This window comes from Siniperca chuatsi, linkage group LG20, assembly GCF_020085105.1.
Source record: "Siniperca chuatsi isolate FFG_IHB_CAS linkage group LG20, ASM2008510v1, whole genome shotgun sequence".
NCBI classification, from domain to species: Eukaryota; Metazoa; Chordata; class Actinopteri; order Centrarchiformes; family Sinipercidae; genus Siniperca; species Siniperca chuatsi.
In genome coordinates this window covers 20,335,755-20,362,325 of record NC_058061.1, presented here as the reverse complement: position 1 = coordinate 20,362,325, position 26,571 = coordinate 20,335,755, and the positions used below count along the sequence as shown (strand labels likewise).

The 26,571-nt window shown below is 41.1% G+C and overlaps 2 protein-coding genes and 3 non-coding genes across 5 annotated transcripts; 2 read left to right on the top strand and 3 right to left on the bottom strand.

Moving 5' to 3' along the window:
- The first annotated feature begins 960 nt into the window (after positions 1-960).
- trnaq-cug lies at positions 961-1,032 on the top strand. Its single transcript has one exon. It is a non-coding gene; the product is annotated as a tRNA-Gln (tRNA).
- A 143-nt stretch (positions 1,033-1,175) lies between these two features.
- On the top strand, positions 1,176-3,992 carry mrpl58 (mitochondrial ribosomal protein L58). The gene is made up of 6 exons (XM_044178756.1): positions 1,176-1,363; positions 1,884-1,908; positions 2,018-2,077; positions 2,254-2,336; positions 3,526-3,695; positions 3,777-3,992. The coding sequence occupies exons 1-6, from the start codon at positions 1,202-1,204 to the stop codon at positions 3,859-3,861; spliced, it is 585 nt and encodes a 194-aa protein (XP_044034691.1). The 5' UTR covers positions 1,176-1,201; the 3' UTR covers positions 3,862-3,992.
- A 728-nt stretch (positions 3,993-4,720) lies between these two features.
- Positions 4,721-4,792, bottom strand: trnam-cau. The gene has a single exon. It is a non-coding gene; the product is annotated as a tRNA-Met (tRNA).
- Positions 4,793-5,076: 284 nt separating this feature from the next.
- trnar-ucg lies at positions 5,077-5,149 on the bottom strand. Its single transcript has one exon. It is a non-coding gene; the product is annotated as a tRNA-Arg (tRNA).
- A 1,339-nt stretch (positions 5,150-6,488) lies between these two features.
- On the bottom strand, positions 6,489-20,617 carry cdr2l (cerebellar degeneration-related protein 2-like). The gene is made up of 6 exons (XM_044178755.1): positions 20,202-20,617; positions 12,430-12,542; positions 11,336-11,484; positions 11,077-11,241; positions 10,675-10,882; positions 6,489-10,000 (listed from the first exon to the last, which is right to left on the bottom strand). The coding sequence occupies exons 1-6, from the start codon at positions 20,278-20,280 to the stop codon at positions 9,233-9,235; spliced, it is 1,482 nt and encodes a 493-aa protein (XP_044034690.1). The 5' UTR covers positions 20,281-20,617; the 3' UTR covers positions 6,489-9,232.
- Between the last annotated feature and the right edge of the window lie 5,954 nt (positions 20,618-26,571).

The following is a 26,571-nucleotide window of genomic DNA, read 5'->3' as shown; positions in this document are numbered from 1 at the left end:
CAATATACTTAAACTCTAAATCCCTTCAAAATAAAATAAAATTAGAAACAAAAACGCACGCACACGCACACACACGCGCGCGCGCGCGCGCCCTAAACTACGTTTTACCCTCCATGCTATCAATGTCAGCCGCCCTAGCACCCTATTCCTATTTTTCCATCATACCCTATTAAAAACCCCTGTGCCCCTTAGAAAAGCTAACAGTACCGTGGCCTGTGCTCTCTCACCCATGCTCAGTAATTCTTTTAATGTGAATTCCTGCACCCCTACTTCCCCCAGATTATTCCTCATCATCTCTCTCTGTGTCCCAAACCCCCTACAGCTCAGAACTACACGCTCCACGGTCTCCTCTTCCTAACATCCCTCACACACGCCTGTCTGCTGTTTCCCTGCCATCTCCAGCGTTTTGTTTGGTGCACAGTGCCCTAACCTTAATCTTGTCAACACTGTTTCCTCTCTCCTGTGTCCACTACCTACCCTAGTAACTTGAACTTTGAATTTTATATAGATGTCTCCCTTTCCCCTCTCTGTCCCACCTTTCTTGCCATTAAACATTTAACCTCTGCCTTACTGATACTAATTAGCATTTCTGTATTTCCTTTTTTTAAAGCCCCTTTAAAGCCCTCTTTGCTAACTCATCCACCCTGTCATTTCCCCTCACCCCTACATGACAATTTTACCTGACCTCCCTGATGTTCTATTCTTGTGACTGCCTGAAGGACTTCATATAGTGCTGAACTTGCTAGGGCTGAGGATGGATCTGAGCATATCAACACCTTATCTTGTCTAGTTCTTTAGTGCAACCAACACTGCCAACATCTCCACTGTGTAAACCCCAAACATATTCGCCTGTTGATTCCAATTCATGGAATAAAACGTTTTAATAAAACGTTGTTTTGGGTGATCAGATTTCATAAAGTTATGTTTATCTTTTTAGTTTCCTGCACAACGTGCGTATGTGGTTCCATGGTGTAATGGTTAGCACTCTGGACTCTGAATCCAGCGATCCGAGTTCAAATCTCGGTGGAACCTGTGTTTTTCTTTTGTTACCACAAAGTTAATGTTAAATAATATGTGTATCATCAGCTTGCAAGTCTATAATCATTCCTTGCGCACACAAAAATCGCAAATGTCGCTTAACAGCAGCAGCAGCTACGTAAGTGCAACGTTAGTTCAGTGCCCGTAACGACGTCACTCCAACATGGCGGCAAACATAGCACGACGTTTTTATTTACTTTGTCGCAGTGCAGGAGTAAACGTAATCCCACAGCGCGAAAAACTAAGGTGTGTTCTAATAAGAGACATTAACAACATTTTACGGCTGAGTGTTGGTTACGGGACCCGAGGGGCAGACACCATACAGGTTAGTTAAATAACACTAAGGCATGCAGCCGTTTGGAGCCATCTGATGAGTTCAGCTGCCATATCTATAGAGCACAACTTAGACACTGTATTTTAACCAGGTCTTAACTTTCACCTCGTTCAGGTAAAATAAGTCACACTAAAATATTATGGGTAAACCAAATAACTGCCAGTGCCACAGTTTACGTCCCAGCGGCGACACACCATACTTTATAGGGTCAACGTGTTCAGGCTCGGGGCAGAGGGCCGCAGGAGTGACCGCTTATGCGCGGATGAAAGTGATAGCACATCACCCCAGGATGTGCGGACTTTATCTGAAGAGTGCTAAACTGTTCCCTTCTCAGAACTCCAGAGGCCATTGTTGTTGGGGCTGTGTGGCCAGACTTGTGAATGGAGTTTGCTGTGGCAGAGATGAGAACTGAGATGAGAACAAATCAATAAAAGAAAAGTCATAAAACTGTGTAAATGTGCTGTATCACAGTCTGATGACAGTAAAGCAATATTACTTTTTACCTTTTCAGGACGCCCAAGTCCAGATTCCAGTGGGTAAATATACAAATGAATATTTACTAAAGCAGAATAAAAAAAGTATTTATTATTCTCTCTTTGTATATTTTAACAGTATGCCTATATTTCTTCTCCTCCTGGCTCTTAGACCGTCTGACAGTATCTTACAGCAGAAGCAGTGGTCCTGGTGGTCAGCATGTCAATAAAGGTTCTCAAAGTTGAACTTTATTATTTAAAAAAAAACAACAAAATAAACAAAGCTCCTTGGTAGAAAAGAGCACGTATGTCCAAGTGACTCCGTACAGCTTGTTTAAGGCCTTGAAACTTGAATCTGTTCAGTCATGCGCAGTATATTCCTCTGTGTAATGACATCTCAATCCACAGTCAGCACAAAAGCAGAGGTCCGATTCCATGTGCAAACAGCAGACTGGATCCCAGAAGGTGTTCGACAGAAAGTCTTTGAAAAGGTTTGTTTTCAAATGCTCTGGAATCAAGGTTTAAAGCCTGAATTGGTGATTACAGATGAACATTTTTGTACACAGTTGTGTTTCTGCATCACCTTTGACATCAAACAAATAAAAAACAGAGAGACTGGGCAAAAAATGGCCTGCATGGCAGAGTTCCAAGACGAAAACCACTGCTGAGCAAAAAGAACATTGAGGCTTGTCTCATTTTTGCCAGAAAACATCTTGATGATCCTCCAAGACTTTTGGGAAAATACTCTTTGGACTGACGAGACAAAAGTGGAACTTTTTGGAAGGTGTGTGTCCCATTACATCTGGCGTAAAAGTAACAACGCATTTCAGAAAAAGAACATCATACCAACAGTAAAATATGGTGTTGGTAGTGTGATGGTCTGGGGCTGTATTTTTTGCCCAGTCTCTTTCTTATGTTCTTATGGTGGAGTCATGAACACTGACCTTAACTGAGGCAAGTGAGGCCTGCAGTTCTTTGGATGTTGTTGTGGGGTCTCTGAATGGCTGAAGAAGAACAAAATGAAGACTTTGGAGTGGCCTAGTCAAAGTCCTGACCTGAATCCTATTGAGATGCTGTGGCACGACCTTAAAAAGGCAGTTCATGCTCGAAAACCCTCCAATGTGGCTGAATTACAACAATTCTGCAAAGATGAGTGGGCCAAAATTCCTCCACAGCGCTGTAAAAGACTAATTGCAAGTTATCGCAAACGCTTGATTGCAGTTGTTGCTGCTAAGGGTGGCCCAACCAGTTATTAGGTTTAGGGGGCAATCACTTTTTCTCACAGGACCATGTAGGTTTGGATTTTGTTTTCCCTTAATAATAACAACCTTCATTTTAAAAGCTGCATTTTGTGTTTACTTGTGTTATCTTTGACAAATATTTAAATTTGTTTGATGATCTGAAACATTTAAGTGTAACAAACATGGCCCCCTTCCTGCCCCCAGGAAGGGGGCAAACACTTTTTCACACCACTGTACATGGAAAGCAGTTCATAGAAAATACTGTAGTTCTCAAATAAAAGTTATGTACATTGTATTTCCACTGAAGTTTCTCCTGAGGGATCATGACGTTGTCAACAGAAAAGCAGTACAATTAGCGATTAGCTGATTTTGATCCCTGTCATTTTGAAACCTTTAACTATTAAGATCAACTGTACTCGTTTTCTGCTTCGTGGCACAGAACAAAAACCGCATCAATAAGTCCGGGGAGCTGCTGGTGACCTCAGAGCTGAGCCGGAGTCAGCAGAGAAACCTCTCTGATTGTATACGGAAGATTTCTGCCATCATAGCCGAGGCCAGCGAGAAGCCACATGAGCCGACGGCAGAAGACGTAGCTCTTAGGGCAGCCAGGTATTACCCAGTCGGAGAGCACATTGCTTTTCTATCCACCTTGATTAGAAATGTGTCTTTGATGTGAAATATGTTGTGCAGGTTAGACAAGACGAACAAGGAGCGACTCAAACAGAAGAAGATCCATTCAGCTACCAAGAAGAGCAGACAAGTGGATTTTGACTAACTGATTGACTGTTACACTTCTACCTCCCATTACTGTATTGTCAATAATTACATAATAAGTAATTTATATGTCTAGTGTTTATTATTATTTTTTTTTAAATAAAAGAAAGTAGCAACATTTTTCCAACTAAATATACAGACCAGTGTAAGATGTTTTAAATTAAACTACTGCTACTGTCAGATTCTGTGCCCTGCATAGGAATTTCAGCCGTATTGCCACTGTACACATATTTATCATAGTCTATTGCATGCTTTGTTAGTGTCACAGAGTCTGATGGGTCACAGATTTCGGTACATCGGAATCATAGCTATCAACATTTGTGACTCTATCTACATACTGTGGTGGCATCATTTTTGCCAGTAAATATGTATTGAAAAAAATACAAGAATAAATTAATAAATGCAGGACTAAATACAGAACTAAATAAATAAAACATTAAATACATGCTGAAATAAATACATAAATAAATGCATGAATAAATAAATAAAAGTTGGTAATTGAACAGTACATAAATGTCTTAAACTTTACATTTTTTTACACCTACATTTATTTATTTTTGTATTTCAGTACCTGTATGTTAATGTAGGAGGTCCTAATCTCACTCAAAAGCAGTAGAAATAGATTAAAGACAGTATTTATGTCCTGTTTAATTACCAACTTTTTTGTATGTAAATATTTATTTCAGCATTTATTTATTTCTGTATATCTTAACATATTTATATATTTATTAATTGTTTTATGTATGAAATTATTTACGATTGTATTGTTTTATTTATTCCTGTATTTGTTTATTGACGCTTAAGTCATTTTCTTCCGCAGTTGATTTATGTCACTGTTTGGACAGAAAGAATTAAAAACCTAGCAGAGGATGGTTTCGATCCATCGACCTCTGGGTTATGGGCCCAGCACGCTTCCGCTGCGCCACTCTGCTTTCATATACGCTTGTGTCATCAGGGTGGTATTTATTTGTAGCTCTATGATGCTAACTGCGGCGAAGTTACTTGTATCTACTGTTGTTTTCTGTGAGTGGCTATTATTGTAATTTAAATGTAACGTTAGCTTCGGTGATTCATGGGTACGTCACCGTCTAACACTAGTATACACTAGTACTAGCCACAAATACAGTCTATGGCCACAACACGTGGTTTGACGTCAGCTACCAGACCGGATTCAACCAGGTTTAAAAAAAAAATAATCGCCTGCTGATTCAAAAGACGACCACGAAGGGACTCGAACCCTCAATCTTCTGATCCGAAGTCAGACGCCTTATCCATTAGGCCACGCGGTCTGAGTGATAAAAGAAAGGCTGTGTACTGTATATATAATATCATATATAATATGGTATGGTACATATAAAAAAGTATATGGTGCAATGTGAACTGAGGGCACTTACTGCAAAGTCAATTTTATTATTATTAGTATTGATTTAATTCCTTTGGAAGATACTATATATATTAATATCTTGAGTTGAAAGAATATTCATACAACACAGCATCTTATACTAATGCCTCTGCTGTTACAGTGATCTCTGTGATAAAAAGCTCTTTCTGGGTTGTGATGCAAACTTAAGGAAAAGGTTTATGATTTAAAGAGGAGGGACTGACACACTGAAGATCCAAATTCTTCCTTTTCTTTTGAGAAGTGTTATCATCCTGTCTTGGGGTCTCAGTGTGACGTAGTCAAAAAGTGAACAGATGTAGAATGTTTTGCAGGTCTATTGTACTGGATTGCATTTGATTAACAGATATCTGTGTGGTTGGGGAACAGACACAGTTTAACTAATGGACTCTGGTAGTCATTTGTGACATATTCAGTTTGAAAAGAATCAGCTGGAGAGAAATTAGTTAGTTAATAAGGAATACTAATGGAGCTGCATGAAATCAGCCATACCATCATACTCATACACACATATTAACAAATGGCAAATGAAAAGTTTGATATAATAAATGAATGTTTTGCAATATAGTTTATTTGGGGGGGAAAGGTCACTGTTGTTGCTGAGAAATTGCTTAAGTAAAAAGTATAATTCCAAAGTCATTATTTGACTCTATAGTCAGATAAATGTAAATGACTGATTATTAAGGGAAAAGTTCATATTTGCAACAACATTATACAACTGTACAACCACACCAACAGATGGGAAACCATTTTAAAACAACAGCAAATACTTATTTTAGACCTTTTCTCTGCCCTTATGTCTAAAACATATTCAATCCTGCATTAACTTTTTAAATCATCATTTCCAGGAAACATCAAGTATAAATTCAACAAAGTGTTTATTCTTGAAGCTTTTTCTCTTTTCAAAGTCAAGCACGACTGAAACACACGTGGAACAAACACGGTTGATGTGGTTTGCGCAGTTGGACAGACAGCAATCACTTCTGCAAGAGAAAAGGCCTATTCTTAAGAACATCTTTGTGTTCGCTCCTGCATTGCTCACTTTCCTACGTTCATTACTGGGATGTCTTAAAATGTGCTGTCATTTCAAATGTTATTTGTCCTACAAAGTGAAATAGACACAAGATGGTCAGATAACAGGAATGTTTGCTGCCCTGCACAGTGTTCTTGCATTACGTCCATTTCCCCACTCAGTGTCATACATACAGTAAATATAACAACACAGGATGCATTGTATCAATGCTTTATTAACATGGTAAAGTAGGTATTAGTTCAGTAACGATGAACTAATACCAGAGCAGACTAAACTTTAATGCCAATATCTTATGAACTAATAATGCACACATTTGAACTGGATAATATAAGTAAACCAAATTGACTGACAATTTGTTAGTGACATTTGTTAGTGACATTTGTTAGTGACATTCACATATAGGCACTGCAAAAGTAAAAAAAAAAATAAAATAAAAAATTAAGAAACATTCACACACAAATAAATACACAGGTACAATTTCATATCAGCTATCCTAAATATGCAAGAAATGAGGCGTCAAACATTTTCAAGTGCAATCGGTAAGACGTTACAGTTCAGAAACCTCATGAGCCTTTAAAAATGATAACAGGCTCGGGTTTGGCATTGTTTTGTCCATGCTAACACATATTCCTTCCTCCAATCGTTCTGAAAGACATGAGTGTTGACCTCAAATACACTTCACAGTTGTCCAATAGAAGTGAAGTGCTGCAACAGTAAATTGAACTTTACTTCATCGGGAGGTAACAGGATTCCTCCCTGATTCCAGTACCAGGTTGCAGCCAAACATCCATCCTTCACTCTTTTTACACACATTAGCCACAAAACACGAGTGTGGGGCCCCTCGGGTGTCAGCTGTGCCACATGTGAAAGGTTTCAAGCTTGGCTATGTCTTCAACTTTGCTGAAGAATCACGATATAAAATTAGCTGTAATGACATTCATTATAACAAAGGTTTATACATAGGAGGTTACCCAGAAAAAGGCAAAGGTATTGTATATTGTGAAAAAAGGTGCAATATGTTTGCAGGTTAGTTTTATAGTTTGGTAAGACTGCTAGGTGTTAGACAAAGCTCTGGCTTGAAGCCTTATACTGGTTACAGTTCTACGATAGGCTACTGTGTGTCTGTCTTGCTATAATTAAAGGAAAATAGTCTCAACACTTGTATAAAAAAAGCTCCTAAGAATATTTCATTCACCATTGTTAGATCAGTTTTCACCATTAGACCATTTTCTTTAAAAAGGATCTACTTCCCTATGTGTTTTTAATGTTCACGCTGTCTTCATTCAATGGCCTATTTTACAATCCCAATGACAATCATGAGTTATGCCTCTTTCATGTCTTTTTGCTATTTTTCATCGCCTGGTCTGTTAGATGTAGAAACAACACTTTCCCCAACAAACAAAAATGCTTATACTGCATATGATGCAAAACCATTATTAGACGTCTCAACTTCACAGCCTTCAAGAGGTTTGTATTCACTATGATGAGTATCCATAATGCTCAGGAAATAATGAAAATAAATAATCTGCAGAGATTGTCTTTTGCAAGACAGCAGCTCGTTAGCATTTAGTGGGATCATCACTCCTACACATTCGAAACACAACAGGTTAACTATCTAAACTATAGCCTGTACTGCAGATATCACTCACTACTATAGATACTGTAGCTCACTGAGCAATTTTAGTTTGAAGTAGACCAGTTGAAGACACACTTCAGTACTCATAAGAGAGCTGAAGTGACTTTAACACAGTGGAGGGAGAAGGTATTTAATTTATAAACGTAAAATGAGTTTCCAGTCTGTATGCTAAATATCATGCTACAGCTAGCAGCCAGTTAGCTTGCTTAGCTAAAGACTGAAATTGGGGAAACGGCTAGAACTGCTTCGTCCAAAGCTAACAAAATACGCTAATTAACAAGTTATATGTTGTTTAGTTAATCCATTAAAAAAACTAAGTGTAAAAACAACAGCTTGTGGTTTCTGCTCCTGGCCAAGAAATAGTCTGGCGCGCCGCATACCCCGTAAAACCACAACTTGTCGCTGTTGACAGAGCCAGGCTAGCTGTTTCCAGTCTTTATGCTAAGCTAAATGGCTGCTGGCTTGTAGCTTCATATTTACTGTACAGACATTAGAGGGGTATCAGTCTTTTTTATCAAACTCAGGAAGAAAGCCATTCCTCGAAATCTCTAGATAAAAGGGCGAGGCACCACAAACTTTAAAAAAGCAGTAGCAAGGTCACACACAGAGAACGGTGCAAGAGAGTAGCAAAGTCATCCAGACTAAAGGCTTATTTCAATTTTTATAGCGATATACGTAACAGGAGGAGAATTATTAGCACCTCAAGTTCATTCTTGAGACAGACTGCACTGTGGCCTGAGAGGATAATTATTTGTCTTTCTTACTGTGATTACACAAATGTTAGTAGAGTCCATTATAATAAGATACAGTTAATATTAGACTTAGATTTCCACTCATGTTTTCATCAGAGATGCCATTTTCTAGTGTTTTTTTTTGTGAAGCTTTAACATTTAGTGCACTTGTGAGGCTCATGAGAGGTGTTATTGTGGTACATGCCTAAAGCAGTAAGGCAGTGAAGCCACTCTATATTTAGTAGGAACACCGAATGAAAGAATATGAGGGGGGTGGACTCAAACGAGTTCTTAACAATTTCAGTCACATTTTATATATGTATGACTGAATTCCGCAGTTTTAAAATTGATCACATGCAATTCAGATCCTTGTGTATGCTGGAAGGTTTCAGATCTGGTTGAAAACGGCGCGCTCTGATTTGACCTCAACTGAACTGAACTGTACTTGAATTTAGCGGTTTTCAAAATAGCACCCTCTATACGAACGTTCACACAAAGCCCCTGTTCACAAACTCCAGCCCTTAACACCGAAATAGCACGCAATCGTCCTCTCTAGAGCCAATCAGTGTACCATTACTGTTTACTAGATTTGCTAGATTTGCCAGATTTGCTAGTCTTAGCAGCTTTGGTAGCTTTGATGTCCATCTTGGTCTTCTGGATGCGAGAGAAGATCTCTTTAAAAAGGGCCTTGTACTCTGGAGTGTTCTGTCCCAGCCTCTTATCCACCGCCTCCACCTGCTTGCTGATGCTCTCAATAGCCTCGGGGGTGGAAGGCGACTGGGTGGGGGTAGGGGGAGGTGCCGGCGTGGGGCCCATGGCACAGTCTTTCATGGACGGGTCTCGGGAGACCGGTCTGGAAGTCTGGACCCCAGCGTGACACAGGCTCTCCTCATGGCGCCGACACTTCCCTAACAACTCCTCATATTTCTCCAGTAAGGCGTGGTACTGCTCATCCACCTCCCTGAGGATGGACATCCCTCGCTTCCTCACGCTGTTGGCGTGGAGAGCGTAGCTGCCTCTCCTGCGGCCGGACGCATCGCGGGCCACGATGGCGTTGAGCGCCGTGTCGCTGCAGCTTTTCCTCACAGGGCTGGACTCAGGGAGCGCCTCCCCTCCCACACCTCCTCCGCCTTCGCTCTCCTCCCTCACACCTCCTCCCATCTCCCCGACCTCCACCTCCAGGAAGGTGTCGGTCTCCGGGGTGCTATTGAGGACAGTCTGGGTAAGGGCCGCGCCGTCGTCCTCGCTGCTCAGCAGGAAATTCCGAGCGCGACGTAGCTGCTGCAGCTCCTGTAGCTCCACCTCCAACTCCCGCACCCTCCCCTGGCAGCTCTCAGCATCCTAGGAGCAAAGACAAACACAATTTCACAATGAGATCTACAGGTTCGTCCGATTTTAATCACCAGTCCAACGTCCCAATACCCTCACTGCTGATCACTGTACACATTCACTGCTCGTTTCTTTGAATTCTGTTCCACCAAGTGATGAATTACAAACTTGATCCATCATATAAGCAAGTGAAGCAAGTGTTACATGAACATAAATCTGTAACTATACTACATGTACTGTAGGTCAGGAGTAGCTGCAACGAATGAGATTTTTCATTATTGATAAATCTACAGAATTGTTCATTAACTGTGCCCAGGGTGATACCTTTAAACTGCATGTTCTGTACTGAAATTGTTTTTTTAGAAAACTCAAACATATTCAATTTACGATCATGTAAAACAGAAAAGCAGCAAGTCCTCACATTTCAGAAGCTGGGCTCAGATAATATTTGGCATTTTGCTTGATAAATGACTTAACCTTGTTATTCAGTCTGACTTATCTTAACCAAAGAGTAGCTAGTGAGGTGACCCTCCCGTCAAAGTCATTTTTTTCTGAAGCTGCTGTTTCTCTAAATAGAATTCTCTGGTGGAAAAATGATTGTTGACGGGTGTATTTTGGTATATATTAACAGCATGTGAACCACACTGGTTCGGGGCTGTGATAATGCGCATCATTCTGCACCCTACCTGGACGCGTGTCTGCAGCCGGGAGAACTCTGCAAGCAGGAGGTTGCACTCCCTCTCCACGCCCTCTCTGCGCCCCCTCTCCGCCCGGACAGCCGCTCGCAGAGCCGACACCGCCTCCCTCAGATGCTGGTTCTCCTCTTCAAATGGTTGAGGCTTCACATCCACGGAAAAACTCTCCGCCCTGCCCACTACGAACTCATCCTCATACCTGACAAAATGACACACGAATATACAGTACCATTTAGGACCTGATAGAGTACAGATGAGGTTATCTGAGTGAGTAGAGAAACGAGTTTCTTTAGACAAAGCGATGACTGGCACCCCTTTGCCGGCAATCTATTTGATTGTTGTGAAGATGACTTGCCACCTGCTCTCCTCTTTTACAGACTGTGGAAGAAATACCTGGGTGCTGTGCAAAGCTCCCTCAGGCAAGGGAAGGAGTGGATGGTCTTGCGCCGTTCCCTCTTCTCCCTCCTGACTCGGAGCTGCTCCATGGAGCGAAGCTGCTCCACCTGCCCCGAGAGAGACTCCACCTGGTTCTGCAAAGCCTCAATGGTCCCTGTTAACCTGGTGGGGTTAAGGAGGAAGGGGAAAATGTTTAGGGAGTAAAAAGGAGGGGGATGAAGGAATAGAGAAAAGAAAAGTTTCTAGTCCCACTTACCTCTCTATCTTTTGCTGCGAGGCCTTGCTGTCCATCACCAGTGTGTGGTTGGTGCGTTCGAGCTCTCTGGCAGTCCCGTCCAGCTGCTCGTACACTTTGGCGTGCTGCTCGTTCATGTCCCGAAGGACATCCAGCTGCTTCGACAGGTACTATAGGACAAACACATGTGCACGCTGGTTTTGCACGAACGCCTATACACAGTGAATGTACGCACAAATCCACACCCAGGTGCAACAATCTCAGAAGTTCACAACAACAGCAGGGGAGCAACAAGAGCTCTCATTGGCTGTCACACGAATTTGGCTGTACTTTATGTGTCATTCATTCATCAATCATTTCTTTGGATGTATTGCCCATTTTAATATCAGTTATTATACTGCTTTACGATTAAGTCTGTTAACTGATTATTTATTCATTTCTAAAACGTTCTCTATTTGACAAAACAAGCTCACCTCAAGATCTGCTTAGGAGTTGTTCCGGAGCTTTCGATCATATCCCATAATCTTCATCTGTAGATGGATGGTTTGCCACTTATGGAATTATAGATGTTCAAATGTCTGTTCATCTGAAGTTATTTTATTTATTTTTTTTATTCTGAGGGTTTTCTTTCTGAAGACCATGTGATGTGATCAAAAGCCCCAGAACGGCCACTAAATGGACGTTGAGATTTGAGGTGAGGTTGTTTTGTCAGCTGCTGTTTCTAATGCCAAAAGGAACTTTAAACCTCAGCTTGTCCAAAGTTGTCATGTGTCTTATTATAATCAAATCAAACACAGATTAGTAAATGAACCATTTCATTAAAAAAAACAATTTGTATGGTTGTTTTATTTGTCCATATAAAAAAGAAATATAAATTCTAAAAATATGACTAATTGTGTCACAAGAAGATGAATATAAAGTACTGTAACTCGCTCACTGTCACTTTTCTGTTAACTGTACTTTAATTAATGGTTACTGAGGGAGAAATTAGTTCTTAGATTAAAGTTTTCAAAATAAATCATTATAAATAATAAAAGAGCCCTTCTCTGTGCTTCCCAACCTGCCTGAATCAGGACAGGCTCTTGACAGCTTTGGCAGCACTCCGTCCTTCATACCTCAATCTCTTGCACTTGCTCTTCATTGGTGATGTACATCTGCTGCAGAGAGTCCTCCAACTCCTTGTTCCTCTCCAGCAGAGTCTTCCCCAGTTCTGCCGCCAAGTGGAGGTCTAGAAATTGGAAAGAAAGTGAGAAAGAGATGAACAAATGAGTGCAGAGTGCGAGATGGAGAAAGGCGAACAAACAAAGAGGATAAGGGAAAAGAAGTTGAGGAAGGAAACGAGGGATGGATGAAGAAAGAAGGCAGGAATAAGAGTACGTCAAAAGGAAATGGTGGTGGTGGAAAAATAGGAGGAAAGACTGAGGGGAAAAGAAGGGGGAATTTAATCTCACAGAAGAAGACGTAATGCAGCCGTACAATTTAGATTACCCGCTGTCACGATTAATGGAGCACTCTGTTCTATTTTAGGCGAGGTTATAACAGGGTCTGGAACAGAATGATCAAAGGGTCCATCACGTCCTCTCAGTCTGCACTGGACCAGTTCAATTATAGAGAGAGGAGAGCAGGAAGACAGAGTGAATATGAAGGTCAGAGATTGGTGCCAAGATTATTTGGAGAGACGCCTCTCCACTGAGGTTAGGACAGGAACAGGCTGGAATTCAAGATGCTGGGGTGCAGGAGACTTTGACTAAAGCAGGGAAATGTACATTTAATGTGTTCAGTGACGGTGTGTTGTTGACAGTGAATTTCTGCTCTTGGTCAAAAAGCAAACAAATCATGTTTGACACCAGCCGTTGCTTTACTTTTTATTGCACCACACTCTACTGTTTTATTTGTGCTTCCAGGCTGTTATTGTGCCTCCAAAGTCACATGAGTCACTGTCACCGTTCTCGTGCAACTGTGCACTGACTCAGCTGGATTGATGGCCCACATTGTTGGGTCTGACTCAGCAAGATGTGGTTTGCGACCTCTCAGGAAGAAAGCGGAGGACTAAACCGAACAGCCAATGAAGTCATCTCTCATACAGTCCTGGCTCTGTCTTTAATATTGAATGGTGATCACTAGGACGGATGCCAACTCCTGACCTGTATCACTGCAACATTTACCTATCAGCACAGCTGTGCCATGTTGGAATGGAGCAAGTAAAGAAATCATGCACTCGACCAGTAGCTCACATAGATTTACTGAGGCTGTTCACGTACTGTAACAGTACCTGTGTTACAGTACGTGAACAGCCAGGAAAGGTTATTTTTCAGATTGGATTCACCTTACATCTACCTAGCCAATCATTGTCTGATTTAGTACTAAAAACATTTGTTGACTAATTCATTAGTCGATAAACAGAACTGATCAAAAACTATTTTGATAGTCAGTAAATTGTCACATGTTGAAAATGCCAAACATTCCCTGGTTCCGGCTTTCCAAATTTGCTGTTTTTCTCCGTTTTATAATTGTAAATTGAATATCTTCGAAAATAGTGGCGCATTTAGCAGCTAAAGAGCCAGGTATTCCCCTCAGGAGTTGGTGGAGACCAAAAACAAGAAGAGTGAATGTTGGACTTACATTCATCAGGTGGCCAAAATGAACTCCAAATGAATGATAATGTTGCTCCATAACTGCTGGATGTGTAAATAGGCAACTGTATGCTAACACGTTCACCATATCGCGTCACTGTTGTGTTTACAGCTTCTTTCTGCTGCCCCCAAGTGGCCAGATCAATTAATGCAGGTTTACAGATCCTGTAGGAAATTATACTGTACACCCGACTGACTTTTTCAGCAGAGCTCGACCAATAAATCTTCGGGACAATTTTAGGTTATCATAAATATACTTAATGTCATTGGCATATGTATCTCGGCTGATAAGTAGCAAGAAATTGCAGTACGGAAATGCCAAAGGTTTGCGGTATTTTAGAAATATTGTCTGTATTTGTTTATGTTAAAAATGAGTATTATATCATATATAGTATTATCTCATATATTGTAATGAGATTTTTCTATCCCTCAAACTTCAATATTGGTATTAGCCTTAAAAATCCAGTATCAGTCAGGGTCTATGTTTCAGTCACGGCGTGCATGCTCCTCTTCTACCTGCCACTCCTGTCCTCCCCTCCTTCAGTAAGACTAATGAGTAGCAAGCTAAGCATGCAGTTGCCAACAGCTCCATACGGACTAATTCACACACTTCCCCCTGTGCTGATAGCTTAATGAATTCCTGCGGGGCCCAGGTGTCAACAGCTCAGGTATCACTGAATGGATTCCTCCTTGATGCTGGAGTGAGTGAGGAGTGCTCGCAGCCCTCTTTCTGCTAGGACGAGTTAACTAAAAAGGCTCTTTGGGAATAGTCTACAGTTCAAAGTATGGAATTAAAATCTTTCATGATGAACATGAAAGGCCTCAAAGGCGATAATAAATAGCATTCTCTCTGATATAGTATGATGATGACACAAATGTATCATATGACTGATAGTTTCATGTGGGAACTATTTTCTTTCTATCGATAGTTCCTACATGAAACTGCTCACAACAAATCTGTGGATTATCTTGAGTAACCGGGTCATGATTTCTGGAAAGACACTTTGCTGTTCAGTTTTTGGCGCTTTGAGCACCACAAGCCGAGTGCCATATAGTCCCATTATATTCAAAAAATGCAGATATCTCCAAAACTCGGCAACTCACACCAAAACAATCTGGATGGATAAACAGCACTATAGGTAAGAGGAAAAATATGTAGTTTTGAATTTGGGGTGAACTGTCCCTTTAAAGCTGTTATAATATCTATATATTAATAATGGATCAAATGACTACGTGTTTGTGATAGGTGTCACTCGTAGTGACAAACCCACAGAGAATTATCACCTGACTCACAGTTTATCTCAGCTCTACAAAGGGTTTTAGCGTCTTTTAGCTCATTGTTTTGTTTTTTTACGGCCAGCAAATTTACTGCTTTGGTTCACCCTCCCGGCTCTTATCAGCTGCGTCACAGCAGGCAGCTGTTTTTAGTGAAAAAGTTATGATAAACCCACTGTACTCTACCTGTCCAGCAGCAAACGCAGACAGACAAAGTTAGCGGCTAGCTTGTGAACAGCATTTATCTGCTAAAGAGACAGGATTTGGTGGTGACCAAAAAAGAACGACAAGGAGAGTGAATATTGAACTTACATTTGTCGGGTGGCCAGAAACATGGTTCCAAATCAATGCTAATGTTGCTCCGTGTTTGCTGGATGTGTAAATAGGCAACTGTTTGCTAACACGTTTTCTATATCAACCGTATACAGCTTGTTGTGCTGCCCCCAAGTGGTCAAAACACAAATGAATGCAAGTTTAAAGTTAATATTTTTTGAAAACTTGGTGTCAGGGATTTTATTCTTTTTTTTTTTTTTAATCAGTGAAAAATCCTCAGACACACAGGAAGGGATTTGTTTGAAGCCGAGGAAGATTTGTGTAGTTAGCATTAGCAGTGCTAGCAACAATGGTTAAACAAATAAAGAAAAGAGGGCCACCTACAAAAACTACAATTTCTTCAACATAAACCAAACTTGTGTATTCTGAAAATAACTCTGTAGAGCATGCAGTAATTTCATGGTCAGTATAATGTCAGTCCAGCCAGCATTCCTCTCATAAATAAACTAAAAAGAATTATATAAGCAGCCATGGCCGAAGACCTCTGAGAAGCTCTTCAAATCCTTTCCAGCCTTGAGCCAATCTGACAAACCTAAAACCAAATTCCAGCAAGAAAACCTGACAACCCAAACTGTGTTAATGTCCACATTCTACATTATTTTGGCAAGTGAGCTCTCCACAGCCAAAAGCCTCAGTGACAAGAGAATAACAGGAAAAGGAGGAAAACAAAGTGAAAGTGGGAGAGGGGAAGAGAGCCGACTGGCAAACAACTTAGCAAGTCAATACTCGCCACAGACAACAACAAGCGCCAGACAGACCTGAGGCTTGACCCACATAGGATGAAACCACTGAGGCCGGAACTCCAGCGTAATCACATCATGGATGACAGATACATTTCCTGCATGCTCCAGAAAACCAGTTGCAACCAGTTGGGAGTGTGTTTGTGTGTTCAAAGAACTGGGTTGCACTTTTCACACAGTAAATGCAAGGGCAAGCTTAGGTTTTAAATTCAGCAAATCTTTTCAATGCAACCAGCTACTGAATGTGTTTTTAATGTGAGCACACGTAGACGGGCATATTCATTAATACACTGTATGTGGGGATCTCTTCCACAGGCAGCGCGGCTCGGGTAGGTGCACATCTCCCATGAGATTTATTGGAATGTGGAAAACAAGACTTCTCCTATTCGACTTTTCCAGTGTTGCAGAACCGATTCTTAACAGAAGAGGTCCTAGAAAGATTCAGTGGCCAGAAATGAATTATTTAGAGCTATAGCAGATTGCCTTAATGCATGATATGCCAAAGCAGCAGTATTTAGCAAGATTTTTATAGTCCACACCGGGGCCTTTGCTCTTTAATACTCTGTCCTTAGGTGGCATAAACACTTATTAAGCTGTAACAGGAGCATTTAAACAGCAGAGGAAGCCTCTAATCAGATGTAAGTCAAGCCAACAAGCCTCCAGTCTCAGCTGGTAGAGCCACGTATTGTCTTCTTGGACTTCGGCCAGTAGAGGCTCTGGCTAACACACAATAAGCCCAAACAAAGACATATCATAATTACATGTCTGCATCCCTCCTGTTTCTCTGCTTGAAAGAGTTGAAATGTGAGCTGTAACTACGTTACGACATCTCTTACATTCCACAGGAAGACTCTGGAGGACGTCGAGACGGCAGGAAGTAACAGCAACTGTCCAAGAAATAGTCCGGAACATAACCCCCCCATAAAACCGCAACATGTCTTTTTTTACACTTTGATTTTGTACAGATTAAACAAACGAGATATAACGTATTAATTAGTGCGCTTTAGAGGTTCTGGTAGGCCGATTTTCTTATCTTTGGACAGAACCAGGCTAGCTGTTTCCCCCTGCTCCCAGTCGTTATGCTAAGCTAAGCTAACCGGCTGTTGCCTGTAGCTTCATATTAGTAGCTCTAACGCTACCAATAAGCAACATGCCATCAAATTTTACAGGATCACTCCCCTGCAGTTGATGTCTGCTCGTGTCTTCAAAATTAGGTTGCAACCAGGGTCAGCCTCCTCCACCACCTTCTCTACTTTACTTATTTTATTTGGATATTTCTTATTTCTGCTTATTGATTTAGCTGTTCAGTTATATTTTCTGCAAGTTTTATTTAAATGGAGCTTTAAATTAGTAACTAATTACATACAGTGGTTCTTAGAAGAAGCTGGAACCAGAGAAGGTTTGGCATATTTTCACTATTTTTGCTTGAAACGATTGTCAAAATAGCTGCCGATTGTTTCTCTGCCGATCGACTAATCAGTTAATCGACTAGCCTAACTGTTTCAGCTCTACATTATTTTGAGTAAAATGTGTTAGTACTCTTTTTCACTCCTCCGTGTTTCTCCTCGCCTTTTTTTCCCTCTCACAGCCAGTGATTCCTGCGTGACACCACGGTGCTGTAATACAATGACAGGGGGAGTCTCTCTCTGTTTCTGCAGGATTCGCGGCATCCTGAAATGTCGCACAAGACCAAGATGAGCTCAGGTAGTCAGCACTTTGCCGCTCCGAGAGGTCTGACATCCTCTCTGCTCCATCAAACACAGAGCTCTCTGCAGGGACACACACACACATTAAGACACTGCTCTTTTTTTTTTTTACACCAGCCATTTTGACTTTAGAATTTTTGTCCTCTCTGCTGCTCTCTCTCTGCTGCTCTCTCTCTCTCTCGCTCTTTTCTTCCTCAGTATTCCCAAAATAAAGACTAGTGAAGATCTATTTTTAATCCCCAGGTCCACTCATGTGTGACACTTTGTGCGCAGGAAAGAAGTTGTCTGACAAACAACTTACGTCACGATCGCACATGCCTGTCTGCCTGCGTGTGCATGTTTGTTTCTAGTCAAGTAAAAAGCACAGCATCAGCGCCATTTCATCCGGAAATGTACCGTTATAATGCCTTGACAAGCTATCAGCACAGAGGGAAGAGATGAAGAGAGACAGGAAATGAAGTTAAGTGGCGCAGAGAACGGCGAGGAGTCTTTGTCTGTGATGAGTTCTTTTTTTTTTAGAAATTTGCATTTGAAACTGCATTTTAGAAGCCATGCATGCATAATATCATGTTTACTGCCTTTGTTTTACCCAGATTTTAAGATTCTAGGCCCTCGGTTCAGTGCAGAGCAATATACAAAGTGAACTCATCCAAAGTGTAGTTTCCTGTATGTGACTGACTGTTATTAGTTCCCCTGAACAGGAACATAAAAAGCCAGTCCTCATCTATATGGAAAGTGGCTGATACCAAATCCATCTGGCACAACATAAATGTGATGAAATGCATTTTGTACCACTAATAAAATATCAAATAAAACTGGGTCTCTCGTGTATGTAGCTCAGATAGATTCACTCATACTGTTATAGAGCAGGTGGCCTTACTGGAAAGATGGGGGTTAATTGGCTGACTGTGAATTAGGTTAATTAGACAAAGACTGAACGGTGAACCCTCCGGCTAGCTTGTTTTGGCAAGATTTTTCCTTTGCTAAGTTAATTCAATCACGACCACCTGCACTTGAGCTGTGCAGTGGATTCATCAATCAGTCGCCTGACAGAAAATGAATCTGCAACTATTTAGATGATCAATTCATTGTCATATATTTCGTATCTTTGGGTTTTGGAGTCTTGGTCAAAACGAGACATCTGATGACATCACCTTGGGAATGTAGGAAATTGTGATGGGCATTTTACACGGTTTTCTTATTTTATTTTTTTTATAAACCGAGAGAGTAATCAATGAATGGACAAAGGATTCGACAGATTAATCGACAATGAAAAAAACAAAACGTTGCATTTTTAACCAGCACAATGTCAAAATACAAGAAAAACACAGACTAAGGCTGCCTCTTTACAGCCTGGTGGTTAACAGTTTATATTACACCAATATTCAGACCCCAAAAACAACAACGGTATAAAGTTTTGGCGAGCACATTAAGCAAGCAGTGCATCTTTGCATTGCTTTGTTAAATTCAAATTTGTATAGTGGGAAATAAAAAGGTGGAGAAACCTTGATCTCTAGTTTTCGAGGCATCAAAGGCAACAATAGACCACATTTTGAGACTCTTCATTGAAAGACCAAATCCTTATCTTACACTGCTTTAATATTATGGCTTATCTTGTGTATTCAGCCTTTAGGTGAGACTAAAATGATGCCTTTGAAATAATGAACGCACTTTGTTATTGTGCACAGAGCCTGAGCCTCATAATTAGGCTCTGTATTATGAAATTGTGAAATTTCACCTTCAACTTGTTTTGTTTTCCTCACATTTGAGAAGCTGGAACCAGAAAATGGTGGTCAAAATCGACTAATGAATTAATCGACCATAAAATACAGTTTCACTTCACGTCTTTTTGGGGATATAATGGATTTAGTAATGTTAGATCTTCCATAAACTACAGATAACATTGTTAGTACGGGTCTAACACACTGGTGATGCTGACTATTTCCAGCAATGCAAGGCCCTGCTTGGCTTTTTTTCAATGCATTGTTGGTTAAGGAAAAAAGCACAGCCTGCTCCTTAGAAACTACTTCAATGTTAAACTGATTGCACTTAAATTGAGGAAAAGCTTCTCAATGACATCTCTGCCGTCTCTTTACATGACAGAGAGCCTTTGTTAGGTGCAGGCCAGCTGACCGGCCGGCGCCAGCAGCTGACGGCGGGGATGCTGCGGGCAGGGAGGGAGGATGGTGGCTTGTCTTACCCTGCTCCAGGTCCTGCTGGTCGTACCACGGCTCTTCCTCTTCGGTCACGAATTCCTCCATTCTCCCTGAGCTTAGCATCGGTGATCCCCGGAAACCCAGCAGAAACAAACCCCCCCTCTGCCTGAACAATAGAGCTCCAAGCTGGACCCTCCACAAGGCAGCTCGCTTCTTCAAGCTGGAGCTGCGCACGGGCTTTTTCCCTCCTCCCCACCCCACTCAGGGAGTGTTGTGTTGTGGCTCTACGTGTTTCCTCTTTCCTTCCTCTCCTCTGTGCTTCCTCTGTCACTCCCACCTCTCCCTCTCACCCCCCCGCCGCCCAGCACCGGCCCATCCCGGTGCTCAGACCCGCCGCTGCCGCTGCAGAAGGTCCTACAGACGTGGCAGCGATGTTGCAACAGCAGCACTTCCTTTCTGCCCGTTTCCAGCTGCACGCTCACGATGCCTTCACGTGCTGCTCGTAAGCTGCAAGAGTACCGTTTTGTCTCCATTCGCATTTTCGATTTCGGATAAGTGCGCCCTCTAGATTTCTACCTGTAAAGATGACGTGACCCCATTCATTTAGACCCGTTAATTGCAAAGGCACATGTGCTCAAATGTAACCGTATACTATCTCATAAAGCTAAAATTTCAGACCGCATTTAAACGCTACATTGTCTCGTACACCTGACTTGGAGCCCAGATTCAGGGAGACCTGCAAAACTGTGAATACATAGGGAATTATATAGTTGTCAGTTATTTAAGTCAGTGAATGTAGCACACTGATTGGGGTGTCCTGCAGTAGAAAGACAACTCAGCAGCTTCTCCAGAAACCTGGGTTCAGTTCCTGACAGCACCAACTGGACCCCATTGAACACAACCGGCAGTGTTCACGAGTGGGAAGCCAGTGAGGGATGTTGTACTTGTTGCAGAGCTAGTGACTTTTACTGGTGTCTCTGTCTACAGTGTGTGTCAAAAAGCAGTGGTAGAAAGTAACTAAGTACATTTACTCTGTAAAGTACTGTACTTAAGTACAATTTTGAGATACTTGAGTATTTCCATTTTATGCTACTTTATACTTCTGCACCACCACATTTGAGAGGCAAATATTGTTCTTTTTAACTGCACTACGTTTATTCTAAAGCTTAGTTAATCTGCACATTCAGATTATTAATAAAAAATATAATCAACAAATAAATTATGGAATATTATTGATTAAGCTGTATGAAGTAGTTAATATTAACCCCACCTTTACCAGCTTCAACATTAAAGTGATGAACACATTAATGTACCAATGATTGTAATCCAGTAATATATATGAGTCTGAAATGGGTCATTCTGCATAATGAGGACTTTTACTTTTGGTGCTTTATTTTGATGCTAATACTTTTACTTGAATTCTTTACTTTCACTTGTTACAAAGTACTTCTACACTGAGGTATTACTGCTTTTACTTAAGTTAAAGATCTGAGTACTTCTTGCACCACTGCAAAAAGTGAATAAAATAATCTAAACACAGGCTGTGTAAGCGATACAAGGCACGGCCTGATAATGTCTGCATATATGATGTATCTGTTGCAGCGATGCTGGGTTGTAAGGTGGTGGTGGTTTGTGTAGGGGTAGATGGGTGGATGTGCTACAGCTTAAGCAATTGTTAAAATCCCAACACTTCAGTTCATTGAACAGTATATTTCGATATGAATTATTCACGCAGTCTACATGAGTGCATCCAAAGGGAGTGTGCATCTGTAATATCACAATTATCACTAAAAGCCATCTTGTGTACAAGCTACTTTGTTCCTGTTTGAAGATGCTGTTCAGGATTGAATTTGAGGCAATCGGCGAAGGCTGTTGATGAAAACGTGTTTTATTTTTTTATAGTTAAGAAAATCAGGAAAACTAAGGAATGATCCAAATGTGTGCTCTGTGGAATTACACTGATGTTACCTGGATTCATTTTGATGTTTTGTACCTTCCAACAGATAGACAAAAAGCTTTTGTTTTTGTCTCCTCTTGTCTGGACACTTGTAATACACTTTATTCTTGTTTAAAGTTTATGTAGGACTGGGTGTCATTTGACATTTTTCAGTAGTAGTGCAAATACAATACTTGAGTTTTAAATTGATACCAAACCATACAGTTATAAACATATTTTGCTGCAGGACAGGAAGTAAACTCACCTAAAATGAGCAGATTTGATTTGTTTGATTTGAATCAGGAACTGTCTGATCAAACAGGAAACAAACATTTGATGCCAGGTTTTGAAATGCAATGTGAATAGCATACAGATGTTATGCTGTTCTGGAAGCTTCTTGGGCCTGCTTTGGAAATGTGAGACTTTCGCAGTTGCAGGTGTTGTAGGTGGCAGCTGACTGAACTGTGTTGGGTAAGTGCTGTAAAATGATTCAGCTCACTTCTGCTGCAAGCGGTGTTATGTTATTTACACCACTAGAGGGCATGCTCGAGTATAATACGTGCCACAACATCAGTTATTACCATCGGAATGAATACAGTAACACTTGCATGCATTAGCTACTCGCTGTACACCTCACAGCTCCACCCTGTCATTGTTAAATATAAGTTAGTACATAGTTATTATAATAGTTGAGTGGATTCATCAGAATAGTCGTATATTCTGATCTCTCACTGGGTCAAATTTGGAATATATGTAAGTGTATAAATGTAAATAAAAGAATGCATGTGTAAAAACACTGAATTACTGCATTTCACCCAATGAAAGCCATTTCTGTATAATAGTTCTATGAAAAGTAGGTCATGAAACCTTCTTACGCAACTAATTGATATATTCATTTAACTGAAATCCACTGACATGACTCACCCACACGTCCATTTGTTTTTACTCTTTTTGACAGCATGACCGTCTGAGGGTTGAATAAGTGGATACACACATACTGAAAAATAGTTGCCTTGTCAGTACCACTTGTGATGACTGGAATGGGACAGTTTTAGGGTGCAGCAGGGGGCAGATCTGACGTGCAGTGATTTCACTGATCATTGCGCTATATGACAGTAACATAACGCGTAAAAGGACTACGCCATAAGCGGCAGACATTTCAGATGTGTCATCGTCCTCCACAGTTGAATCATTTTGTTGAACTAGCACACACACACACACACACACACACACACACACAGATACAAACAAGAACACACATGCATGATTACATTGCCTAAAAAAAAGTTTGACCAAGGGTTAAAAAAAGACATCACACACACACACACACACACACACACACACAAGAACACACATGCATGGTTACATTGCCTAAAGAAAAGTTTGACCAAGGGTTAAAAAAAGACATCACACACACACACACAACCACACAATTCTGAGAACTCAGGCCTTTCCTTCCTCTGCCACACATAGAACACACATGCACAAAAAAAGTATGTTTGCAGTTACATACACACTGGTACACAACTATACATTGCAACACAGATGATTTGTTGTCTATAAATTCAACAAGCCCTCCACACAGTGAGTTAAGGAATGTTTTCAGTCTGCAACATTACATTTGGAGCACATCCAATCTAATATGGTGAAGTATTCCAGCTGCTAGGACTGTAAAAAATAAGCATCTCTCTGAAGCCAGTCTCTGCATTGGCTTCTGGTTGTCATTTGGGAACGTTTCCTGATTCCTGTACGGTTGTGCAAGTCAAGATGAAAATAAAGCTGAAGCAATGTTACGTGAATAAGGCTCAATAAGGCTACAGATAAGGGTTTAGAGTGCACTCTGTGTCTGACAGCGTCAGGGGTCACAGCGTTAAAGTGCTATCATGTTACACACTGAGTCTGCCTAAAACAAAGCCTGAATGGAGACTCACAGGGGTCGAGGCAAATCAGCCTATTGTTGCACACTGTGCTCCTTACTTACTCAGAAACCACTGACCCTTTCCATCAATGTCAATGAGATCCCCACAACAAGTCAAGCTTTTCTTCTGCAGTATTTAGAATGGAGATGGATGTGAATTTACATCGAGGATGAGTTAATGAGCGAAGACTTATGGTTGAATTTCATTCTTCCAATCTGTCACTGCTACAAAGTACAGTTATCATACATTTAAGGGTGTCAAAAATAGTTTTTGTTCTTGGCATATTTTTAGCTGTAGGAAATTCTGCTCCGTCCAGTGATGAATGTACTGAGGAGTCAATGAGTGTGAATAGCCCACACACACACACGGAAGATCATCCAAAAGGAGATTAAGTAATGAACTACAATTAATAACTGAATAAACAATAACATTTGCGATCTCACATGAAAAAAAGATTTAAAGAGGCTGTAATCGATATTTTTATAAAAATGGTCCAATGTGTAATGTGAAGGTTGTCGCTCGTAGTGACGAACCCACAGAGAATTATCACCCAACTCTGCAGTTCCCCTCAGCATCTTTCATCTCATTGTTTTGGCTTTATGGCCCCCCAACTTTACTGTTTTGGTTCACTCTCACCGCTCTCATGGCGTTGTTCTGGCAGCAGCAAATGGCTGTTTTCAGTGAAAAAGCTAATAAACCACTGTACACTTACCTGAACAGCACCAAACGGCGGACAGAGAAAGTTAGCGACTAGCTGGTGAACGTAGTGGAGCATTTAGCAGCTAAAGAGGTCTCTCAGGAGTTGGTGTAGACCAAAACAAAGCAAAAAGGAGTGACAATATGATGACTGCTAAATGAATGCTAATGTTAATGTCTCCTAGATGTTTATACAGGCAACAGTTTGCTAACACATTAGCCATACATTAGCCATAGATTATAATATGTCAGTGTTGTGTTTACAGCTTGTTGCGGTCCTCAAAGGAGAGTGAATATTGGACGTAATATTTGTCTCGTCGCTAGAAACACGACTCCAGATAATGTTGCTCCGTATCTGCTGGATGTCTAAATAGGTAACTCTTTGCTAGCAAGCCTGTCTATCTAAATATCTATCTATCTACAGTATACTACAAGACCATTTCTGACCAAGACGCATAACTTTAGGCTCAACATCATCTTTCAACAGCTTCAACCCACTTCTATCTCAAGAACTCTGCATAGTGTTCCGAGTTTTGGGAAATGAGTAATGGCCATTTGTGGGCTTAGCTTAATATCCTCTAATGCACGTAGACGCCCACACAATTGACTTTCATCAAAGCACACACCAGCCATGCCGCTATTTCAGAAAATAAACAGCAACAAAGAGAAAGGAACAGCCTCATTGTTCTTTCTTTCATTCTTTGTGAGACCCTTTTCGTAGCACAGGAGACCCCACCTCTGATGTAGATCGAGAAGGAACTCTCAAGAGGAAAATCAGCCTCAAATGGATTTATCAGTAGTCCCTCCATTACCGAAACTGACTGTTGTACAACTTTCCATGTGTTCACAGGGAGGAAACAAGAGAGAAACAGCTAATACAAACATACATGCAAATACGGGAATCAGCTGGCGGGACACCAGATGGATGCGCACACACACACACACACACACACACACCACCCCTCGTCTCCACGGTGACTGAAGACAAAAAAAGAGGTCCTGGCACAGCTGGTCTTTAGCAACAGAGAGAGAGGGAGAGAGAGAGAAAAAAACAGTGAATGGGTGTTCTGATGCACAGACAGGACAGATTGTGAGGGGGAGTGGGAGACAGCGTAAGCAGCAGTGAACAAGTTGATTTGGGAAGTGGTTGGAGGGGGAGAGGCTGGAGAGGAGAGGGAGGGAGGGTGAAAGAGAGGAGGAGGAGGTGGAGAGGGTGGAGGTTCACAAACTCCCTGAGAACAGGAGTTAGTAGTCAAAGTGGGAGAAAGTGAACATACACCGCAGGAGGAACAGTTGCAGTCAAACGGCTGCTGATCTGCTGAAAGAGTCAAATTACCTCCAAACATCCAGTGCTGGTCTCTCACTCTGAACTGGAGCAGGCTAATTAGATGAAGAGCCTGAGACCAGCAGGCACCAAAAAACTTAAGAAATAACGAATGAGAGGAGTGAGAAGAGGGGGAGGGTGAAAACAAGAAGTAATAGAGGTCTGTGAAACATTGTGGGGACGGTTTTATGCACAGCTGTGTTTGGTTCTTTCACAGAAGAGTTAACAAGTGGAAACAGTGACACTCTTGAAGTGAAGTTGCTCACATTCACTGCAGAGGTAAGAGCCTGTTTTTTGCCTTTCACATGTTACTTGTCGATATATATCAAACTCAAAGCCAAAGACAGTTGTCATTTTCAGCAAGTAAAGAAAAACAACCAAGTAGGTGCACTGAAATCTGGAGAAGCTTGTTTCAGTGACACAAACTTATTTACACTACTTTAAAATCCAAGATGTTATTGTAAGTTTATTACAGTTAGGTTTCACACAGCATGTTTTGGTCTCTGACTATGTTCTGCTAATTATGAAACATGATGTGG